General features: G+C 36.8%; 1 protein-coding gene across 1 annotated transcript in view; it reads right to left on the reverse strand.

Moving 5' to 3' along the window:
• Nucleotides 1-10000, reverse strand: part of LOC119568183 (UNC93-like protein) — a gene marked incomplete in the record, with an annotated part of 24276 nt that overhangs the window by 6134 nt on the left and 8142 nt on the right. The window contains 3 exon segments of the mRNA XM_037916597.1: nt 275-398; nt 1784-2027; nt 2783-2957. Coding sequence (XP_037772525.1) covers nt 275-398; nt 1784-2027; nt 2783-2957 — 543 coding nt within the window.

Genomic DNA, 10000 nt, shown 5'->3' on the forward strand with positions numbered 1-10000 from the left:
TTTCCCCCTCTCCTCCTCCCACTCCCTCACCCATCCCCTCATCCCCTCACCCTCTCTCCTCTTCCCTCCTCCCACCCACCACTTTCCTCCTCCCACTCCCTCACTTCCACCCCCACCCACCCCCACCTACTCCATTTCCTCCTCCCACTCCCTCACCCATTCCCTCATCCCCTCACCCTTTCCCTCTCCACCCACTCCCTTCCCCACCCCCTCCCTCCCCTCACCCTCTCTCACTCCTCCCACCCCCTTTCCTCCTCCCACCCCCCTGCCTTACCTGAGGAAGAGATGAGGTTCCCCCACACCTGAGTCGACTGGAAGAACAGGAAGAAGATTCCGAAGAAACGGGTTATGATCACCTCGCTCTCTTCGCCCACGAGGTCGCCGTAGATTGCTCCGACCTGCAGGGAGGAGGAAGGGAGATTTAGATAGAAGGGAGAAGGGGTGAGAGGGAGAGAGAGGTAAGGGTGGAGTGAGGTGGGGGGGGAAGGGGGGAGGGGGAGATAGGGGGTGGAGAGGGTGGGGGGAAGGGGGGGTTAGAGGGAGAGAGAGGGGGTGGAGAGGGTGGGAGGGAAAGGGGGGGGGGAGGGAGAGATAGGGAGAGAGAGGAAGAGAGAGGAAGGGTGGGAAGGAGTAATGGAGAGGGAAGGCAGGATAGGAAGAGGAAGAGAGAGAGAGAGAGAGAGAGAGAGAGAGAGAGAGAGAGAGAGTGAGAGTGAGAGTGAGAGGAGTGATATATATATATATATATATATATATATATATATATATATATATATATATATAGAGAGAGAGAGAGAGAGAGAGAGAGAGAGAGAGAGATTTGGATAGACAGACAGAATGAAATATCATTCAACAGTGAATAATAACGTCTCCCTGGCCTTTCCAATAGAGCCCGACGTGAATCGGAGACTTAAAATGTACTTAGTGAAGAAGAAGAAGAAGAAAGAAAGAAAGAAAGAAAGAAAGAAAGAAAGAAAGAAAAGAAAAACACTAGTAATAGGGACAGCGATTTTCACATAAATTAGGGATTCCTGAAAATTCCTTTGCCCAATATTTTCTGGTAAAGCATAGGTGTCGGTCTTTATAGCAAGAATGGTTGTTAATAGAACGAAGGGTCGTTATAGTATGAATGCTACAGCACGAACGGTCGTTAATAAAACGAATGGTCGTTCTTGCACGGTTGGTTGTTACAATATGGATGGTCTTTTGTAATACGAAGTTGTTACAGTATGAACGATCGTCAGAGCATGGTCGTTAAAGTATAAATGGTCATTATGGAAAGAATGTTTATTACAGTACCAATGGTCGTTACAGCACAAGAGTGGTTGCTAGAACGAACGGTCGTTAGAATACAAATGGTTGTTTTAGGAGAAAAGGTCGTTACAGTAATATAATATTATGGCACGAATGGCCGTTACAGCATAAAGGTGCATTATAACAAGAATGTGACTTATAATACAAATACTGGAATGGTTACAGCGAAAATTGTCGTTATAGCACGAATGGTCATCATAACAGGAGTGATCGTTACAACACGAATGGCCGTTATAGGCAGCAACAGTTCGTCACGTCATATCTTGTTACAGAACTAACGGTCGTTATAATTTGCCCGTTAACGCTAGTACAACGTGGCTGTTTCATTAACACCCTAAAGGACTTCCTCTATTAAGCCTCAAATTAATTACACCAGACTTGCCAAAAATAAATAAATAAATAAATAAATAAACGAATATATATAAAACAAAATAACAAAAAAATTAACAAAAATTGATATACCACTCACCTTCGTCAAGTATGTGCACTTTGCAGACCACATGGGCGCGGCTCCCAGACCCAGAATGATAGCCGTGGGTACGAGCGTGTAGATCTCAGGGTAGAACTGGGCAGCGATGTAGGTCGAGTAGCCCAACATGCAGAGGGCTATCGTGTATTTAGTCTTCAGTTTTTTGATGAGCCAGGAAGGCACGAAGCAGCAGGAGATGACGAGAGCCGCGTACAAGGTGGAGAGGGAGGCTGTGCCGTCGACGCTGCGGGAAAGGTTCAAAATTCAAAATTCGAAATTCAGAATTTGAATTCAGGTTCAAAAATTCGAGATTTAAATTCAAAATTCAAAATTCGAAATCATTAATTCAAAAATTTAATTCGTAATTCAAATATCAAAATTCGAATTCAAGTTCAAAATTAAAAATTTGTATTCAGGTTCAAAATTCAGAATTTTTGATCAGATGATTAAAATTCACAATCACAATTCTTAAATCCAATGTCAGAAGTCAAAACTGAAATTCCAAAATTTAAAATCGAAGCCGTATTTTAAAATAAACATTCAAAGAGAAATATACAGATATTGTTCTGTTTTCTTTACTTTTTTTTTCAGATCATGACGCTGGAAATTAATAAAAATATTACTACTAGTACTACTACTACTACTACTAATAATAATAATAATAAATAATAGCGATAGTAATGGTACTAATGAGGGTTTGTACTAATAAAATATTAGACATAACGAACAATTGTAATAACACTTCAAATAGTAGGCCTACACTATTAAGCCCAAAAAAAAGAAAAAATATTTTATTACTAGATAAAATCCGCCCCCCCCCCCCTAAAAAAAAACACTCATAAAGGCGAAGAAAAAAAAAAACGGTTATTTTTTTCCCAGACGAAGAATTTAAAAAGTCATAACAAAGCGAAGAAGAAAATAAGAATAGTAAGAAAAAAACACGGTTAATTGTGCCCAGACATAAAAAAAAAAAAAAAAAAAAAAAAAAAAAAAACGTACTCGTTAATTGAAGACTGGAGATTGGCCATCGAATTGTAGCTGGTGAAGAGGAAAACGAAAGCGATGGAAATGATGACAATATTCTTCAGGATCTTGAATTTCAGTATCTTCTTCTCCGCCTCCGGGAGATTGCTGTATTTCGAGACCGTTGCGACGCCATTTTGTTTTGCAGGGGCTGTGGAAGAGAGAAACAAGGTTAGGAGGCGTGATTTTCGTTTTCGGTTTCATATATATATATATATATATATATATATATATATATATATATAATGTGTGTGTGTGTGTGTGTATGTATGTATGTATGTATATATATATATATATATATATATATATATATATATATATATATATATATATTTTTTTTTTTTTTTTTTTTTTTTTTTTTTTTTTTTTTTTTTTTCAATTTTTTTTTTCGGGATTTTTTTTTTTTTTTTTTTTTACGTACAACTGTTATATTTTGGTTCCTTTTTTGTTTATTTATTTATTTATTTATTTATTTTTCTTTAATAATTCATTTTCTATTTGCCGTGATATTCATTCTTTATGTGTTTATTCATCCATTTATTTTTTATTTCTTGGGCTCTGTTCCTCATCAATACTTATATCATTTTATTCAATTTTTAATCTTACTTGAGACATACGGATTATTACACTTTTATAAAGCTCTCTATAGCTTTTATATAACAAGGAAGCTTCATAATAACAAATCGTGTGTTTCCTGTTCTTCCTTTATTTATTTTGTTTTCAATTTGTTTACCGCGATTTTCTTTTCTTTTTTCTCTACTTATCATTATGTTTATTTATCTTCTTCATTTTTTCCTTTTCTTTTATCTGCTCATAAAAGAGAGAGAGAGAGAGAGAGAGAGAGAGAGAGAGAGAGAGAGAGAGAGAGAGAGAGAGAGAGAGAGAGAGAGAGAGAGAGAGAGAGAGAGAGAGAGAGAGAAATCAGTATTATTAGCTTTAATGTTTCATGGTGTCATTAGGATAAATAAATAAATGAATGAATAAATAGATAATAGAAAAAAGTGAAGACCAAGTTGCGTAAAGTTTATGGTTGCTTTTTTTGGCGGGAATTTATTTATCTATATATTTCAAGTAAGTGATGAATGATGCGCGTATAAGTATTTTTTTCTTAATTCTATAACTGTGGTAACATAATAATCAAAATTTGAATCCATTCAGATATCGTATTTTTTCATGTAAATTATATTCATTCATATATGTATTTCCAATACTTTAATACGTTAAAAAATTACTATCCTAATCAATAAAAAAAAAAATAAATACACATTTCTAAAAGCCAACTTATAACCATAAAGTTACTAATACAACTTTCAATAAAAACACTTAATAATTAATTTTACGCTACCCTCCACAAAGGCAGGGATACAGGCCTAATGCTATTGTGAGAGGACCTTGTATTAGAAAGTTCTATTTTGCTCATTCGACCTTGAATAAATGTCGTACATAATTTATCTCTTTGTGACTGTCTGAAGTGAAAGGCATGACTGTGATGGAGAAAAACAGTGATGCGTTAAGATCAAGATTTTTTTTATTATTATTGTTATTTTTTTTTCTTTATTTTTTTTGTGTTGTGTGTTGTGATGGATTTGTTAAATTATGAATAACTGTGTTTTTTATTTATATGTTTGTTTTTCTGTAAGTCTGTCCCTATTTTTTTTTCCCCGTACTTACGTGTGTTGTCTGTTTGTCTATTTGTCTGTCTGTCTGTTTGTCTGTGTCTGTGTTTGTGTCTCTCTCTCTCTCTCTCTCTCTCTCTCTCTCTCTCTCTCTCTCTCTCTCTCTCTCTCTCTCTCTCTCTCTCTCTCTCTCTCTCTCTCCTCTCTCTCTCTCTCTCTCTCTCTCTCTCTCTCTCTGCATGACGCACATAACAAAACCCTGTGAAAGTTATCTCTTATCTACGAACCACAGATTATCACACACGCACGCGCACACACACACACACACACACACACACACACACACACACACACACACACACACACACACACACACACACACACACACACACACACACACACACACACACACACACACACACACACACACACACAACACACACTCTCTCTCTCTCTCTCTCTCTGCCTCTCTCTCTCTCTCTCTCTCTCTCTCTCTCTCTCTCTCTCTCTCTCTCTCTCTCTCTCTCTCTCTCTCTCTCTCTCTCTCTCTCTCTCTCTCTCTCTCTCCCTCCCTCTCTCTCTCTCTCTCTCTCTCCACGCACAGAGCTTTCCACCATATGTGGCCGCGCCCTCATAATTGGCGAGGTATGTTGTGCATGAGGAAGTATGAGGCAGTATGAGGGAGCGTGGAAGCGTGACTGATTTACGCTCCTTTGGCATTTGCGGTCACGGTGTTGCTGGAAAGACTGTTGTGTCTGTGTGCTGATTGTTTTTTTTTTTCTCCTGTGTTTGTTTATATTCATTTGTCTGTCTGTTTGTTTTTTTTCTCTCTTTTTTCTTTTCTTTCCCCCTCTCCAAAATTTCCTTCTCTCTATCTGCCTGTCTTTTTAATATTCTGTATCTTTAATACTCTCACCAACAACAAAGATAACAACAAAAACAACAAAGTAACAAAGACAACAACAACAAAGATAACAACAAAAACAACAAAGTAACAAAGACAACAAAAACAAAACCACAACAACAAAGACAACAAAAAACAACAACAACAGCAACAAAAACAGCAAAAACAACAGCATCACCAAATAACACACACGGTTAGCCACAGAGATTACAACACAGACAGGTCCAGCAAAGTTTTCCTAGAGTTACCCAGACGAGATCAGCATCGCCTTTCTAAATCCGGTGTTTGAGGGCACTGTTAGCTTAAGAGGACGTGTGTGTGTGTGTGTGTGTGTGTGTGTGTGTGTGTGTGTGTGTGTGTGTGTGTGTGTGTGTGTGTTGAGTGAGTGAGTGAGTGAGTGAGTGTGTGTGTGTGTGTGTGTGTGTGTGTGTGTGTGTGTGTGTGTGTGTGTGTGTGTGTGTATGTGTGTGTCTGTATGTGTGTTGTGTGTGTTCGGTTGTTCATGCTTGAGTGTGTTTTATCCGTTTGTTTGAGTCAAACACACACACACACACACACACACACACACACACACACACACACACACACGCACACACACACACAGAATCGCGACCTCCCGTGTAAGAATAATAACGGTAACAAAACCCACGCCTAGAGACAGGGTGATTCTGCACATAATAATTAACATTTGTGCTTTCTGGAATTTTTATCTATTTTAAATGGTTTTCTCTCTCTCTCTATTTTTATTTTTATTTTTATTTTTTACGTTTCCTTGCTTTATTGTGTTTTTATTTTTATTTTTTTCCTGGATATGTTTGGTTCGTTATTTTGTTTTAACGAGTTACTTTTATATTATTTTATTCTACTTCACTTTATCATCTTATATAAACATCGTTATAATTGATTTCATACATCCTATCACAGATAAAAGAAATCATATAATAAAAAAAATAATTAAAACCTTTGAAATAATAACATACGTTCTTTCGACCTGAAATTCAGTCAAATCCATGAATACAAAATTTTTTTTTAACTGAAATAATATAATATTCATAAGTACAATAACACACATACACACATTCGAAATAACGAACTGTAACCTAATTTTAATAATACCAAATCTTTAACTGTTTATTTACTTTCACTTACGTGTGAATCTAGGAATTTTCAAGCAGAGATAAGTTAAGAAAAGTTCAAGATAAGGTTAAGGTTATAGATTCTTTTTCTCTGTTTCTCACTCAGTTTGTCTCTCTCTCTCTCTCTCTCTCTCTCTCTCTCCTCTCTCTCTCTCTCTCCTCTCTCTCTCTCTCTCTCTCTCTCTCTCTCTCTCTGTCTCTCTGTCTCTCTCTCTCTCTCTCTCCTCTCTCTCTCTCTCTCTCTCTCTCTCTCTCTCTCTCTCTCTCTCTCTCTCTCTCTCTCTCTCTCTCTCTCTCTCTCTCTATCTCTCTCTCTCTCTCTCTCTCTCTCTCTCCACACACATACGTATATAATATGTAATTATTATATATATATATATATATATATTATATAATAATATATATACATATATATATATATATATATATATATATATATACATATATATATTAGATATATTACATATTATATACGTATATATATATATATATATATATATATATATATATATATATATATATATATATATATATATATGTACATATATACTCACATTCTCTTTTATGATTAGAACCCAGCATAGACAATAATTTCCTAAATGCATTCGTAATATAAAACATTCGCAAAATAGAAAAACAACAACAAAACAAAACGCTACTAAAAATAACGACATTTTTAAGCCTTTAAGACAAAAAGAAGAAGAAGAAAAAAAAAAGTAAGAAATATTTTAGGCCTGTGGTCCCTCTGCGGTTTTTCTCTCCCAAATCTTACCAAATCTCCAGCATCATGGAAACTTTCTTAATTCTAAAACTGTTCTGCCGTTATTCATAATTTCTTTGTTTAGTTAGTCATGTTTGTGTGTGGTGTGTGTGTGTGTGTGTGTGTGTGTGTGTGTGTGTGTGTGTGTGTGTGTGTGTGTGTGTGTGTGTGTGTGTGTGTGTGTGTGTGTGTGTTTGTATGTGTGTGTGTGTGTGTGTTTACCTGTTAAATATTAGGTAGGGGGAGGAGTATGAGGAGGGAGGGGCGTATTAGTGATAATGTAAATATTGACAGACAGACAAGAAAAATAAAGATGAAATTGATACCACTGATATTACTGTTTTTACTATTACTGTTACTACAACTGCTAATAATTTTGCTACTTTTTCTACTCCTATGGATACGACTACTACTACTACTTCTACTACTACTACTACTACTACTACTATTACTACTATAATTGTGACAATTACTACTAATGATATTGTTTCTACTGCTACAGTTACTACCGGGCTATTTCTGCTATTGTTACTACTAAAATTTCTCCTGTTAGAACAATTTAATAAATATTGGTAATGATAATGATTAATACCAATATTAAAATTGGTGGTGATGATGATGATGATGATGATGATGGTGGTGGTGGTGGTGGTGGTGGTGATGATGATGGTGGTGGTGATGATGATGGTGGTGGTGATGATGATGGTGGTGGTGATGATGGTGGTGGTGGTGATGATGATGATGGTGGTGGTGATGATGGTGGTGGTGATGATGGTGGTGGTGGTGATTATGATGGTGGTGGTGGTGATGATGATGGTGGTGGTGATGATGATGGTGGTGGTGATGATGAGTGGTGGTGGTGTGGATGATGATGTGGTGGTGATGATGGTGGTGGTGGTGATGATGATGGTGGTGGTGATGATGATGATGGTGGTGTGGTGATGATGATGGTGTAATGATGGTGGTGGGTGATGATGATGATGATGGTGATGATGATGATGATGGTGACTGATGATGATGATGAGTGATGGGTGATGATGATGTGATGATGATGTGATGTGATGATGTGATGATGATGATGTGTGTGAGTAGGTGATGATGATGATGATGTGAATGAACAGGATACGATCGAAGGTGATGATGATGATGATGATGATGGTGATAGTGACGGTGATGGTGAAGGTGATGATAATGATGAAAATGATAACCATAGTGATAACGAAAACGATAACGATAACGACAAAAAAATAAATAAGAATCACACACACAAAAAAACACGAAAATTGAAATGATGAAAACAACCCCCCTCCCCCTCTCCCAGCCCTCTACCCCCCAAAAAAAAAATCACTCATGCATCCACCCCCCCCCAAGCACACACGATTTCTACACTAACCGCTTAATCTCCACACCGGTATCAGCTTCCTTATCTATATGCGATAAAACGGAAAAAAATTTACCGAATTTACACACACTATTTTATTTATTTATTTATTTATTATTATTATTTTTTAGGCAACTTTCCGATTAGAACAGTAATGAAAGGAAAGGTGATAAACACAGGGACAGAGAGGGAAATCGAGATAGGAAGAGATAGAAGGCAAAGTAGAAAAAGAAGGAAGATCGTGGTAAAGGTGATAATGAGAAAAAGGAGAAAAAATAAAGAAACAACAATTATTTGGATAATAATAATGATAATGATAATAATTATAATAATGATAATAATAATGGTAATGATAATAAGAACAGTAATGATGATGATGATGATGATGATGATGATAACAACAACACAAAAAATAATAACAATAACACAAAATAATAATAATAATAATAACGAAAATAATAAACATACTAATGACTGAAATAAATAAAAATTTAGATATACTCTGTACGTATGCATGTACGTATGTACGTATGTGTACGCATATAAGCATACGCACTTACGTATGAATAAATTAACGAAAAATGAATAAGTATATTTATAAATCTTTTTATTCTCAATTCATCAGTAACGTTGTTCTTACTTAATATCTTCATTATTCGCTAACAACATAATCATCTACGTTATCTGAATTAAATGTTGCAATTATTGAATGAGCAACAGTGTACTCTGTGACCCTACGATTCGCTGTTTGTTTGTTTGATTGTTTGTTTGCTTGCTTTGCTTGTTTTCTTATGGCCCGCTACTTGGTTTCTCCGTTTCATACACACACACACACACACACACACATACACACACACACACACACACACACACACAGACACATATATATAGACAGAAACATAAACAAAGTTATAGAAGTGTGTGTATGTATATATATATGTGTGTGTGTGTGTGTGTGTGTGTGTGTGTGTGTGTGTGTGTGTGTGTGTGTGTGTGTGTGTGTGTGTGTGTGTGTGTGTGTGTGTGTGCGTGTGTGTGTGTGTGTGTGTACATATATATTTATCTATCTATCTATCTGTATATGTCTGTCTATCTATCTAACTCTCTAATCTTTCTATCACCCAATCTATCTATCAGTCAATCTATCTATCTGGCTATCTCTCTATACTCGAAATTAGCCCAAGCGTAGCGAGTTCTTTGCCCCCTCGCGCCATTACGCGCTGGTGAAAGGAGGGGGGAAGGGGGGAGGGAGAGAGGGAGGGAGGGGTGAAGGTGAGAAGGAGGGAGGGAGGAGGCGAGGGAGAAGGAGAAAGAGAAGAGGAGGAGAGAGGGAAGAAGTGTGAAGAGACAGAGGGAGGGAGGAAGGGAGGGAGGGAGAGGGGAAGGGAGGGAGGGAG

This window comes from Penaeus monodon, chromosome 43 (assembly GCF_015228065.2).
Source record: "Penaeus monodon isolate SGIC_2016 chromosome 43, NSTDA_Pmon_1, whole genome shotgun sequence".
Taxonomy (NCBI): Eukaryota; Metazoa; Arthropoda; class Malacostraca; order Decapoda; family Penaeidae; genus Penaeus; species Penaeus monodon.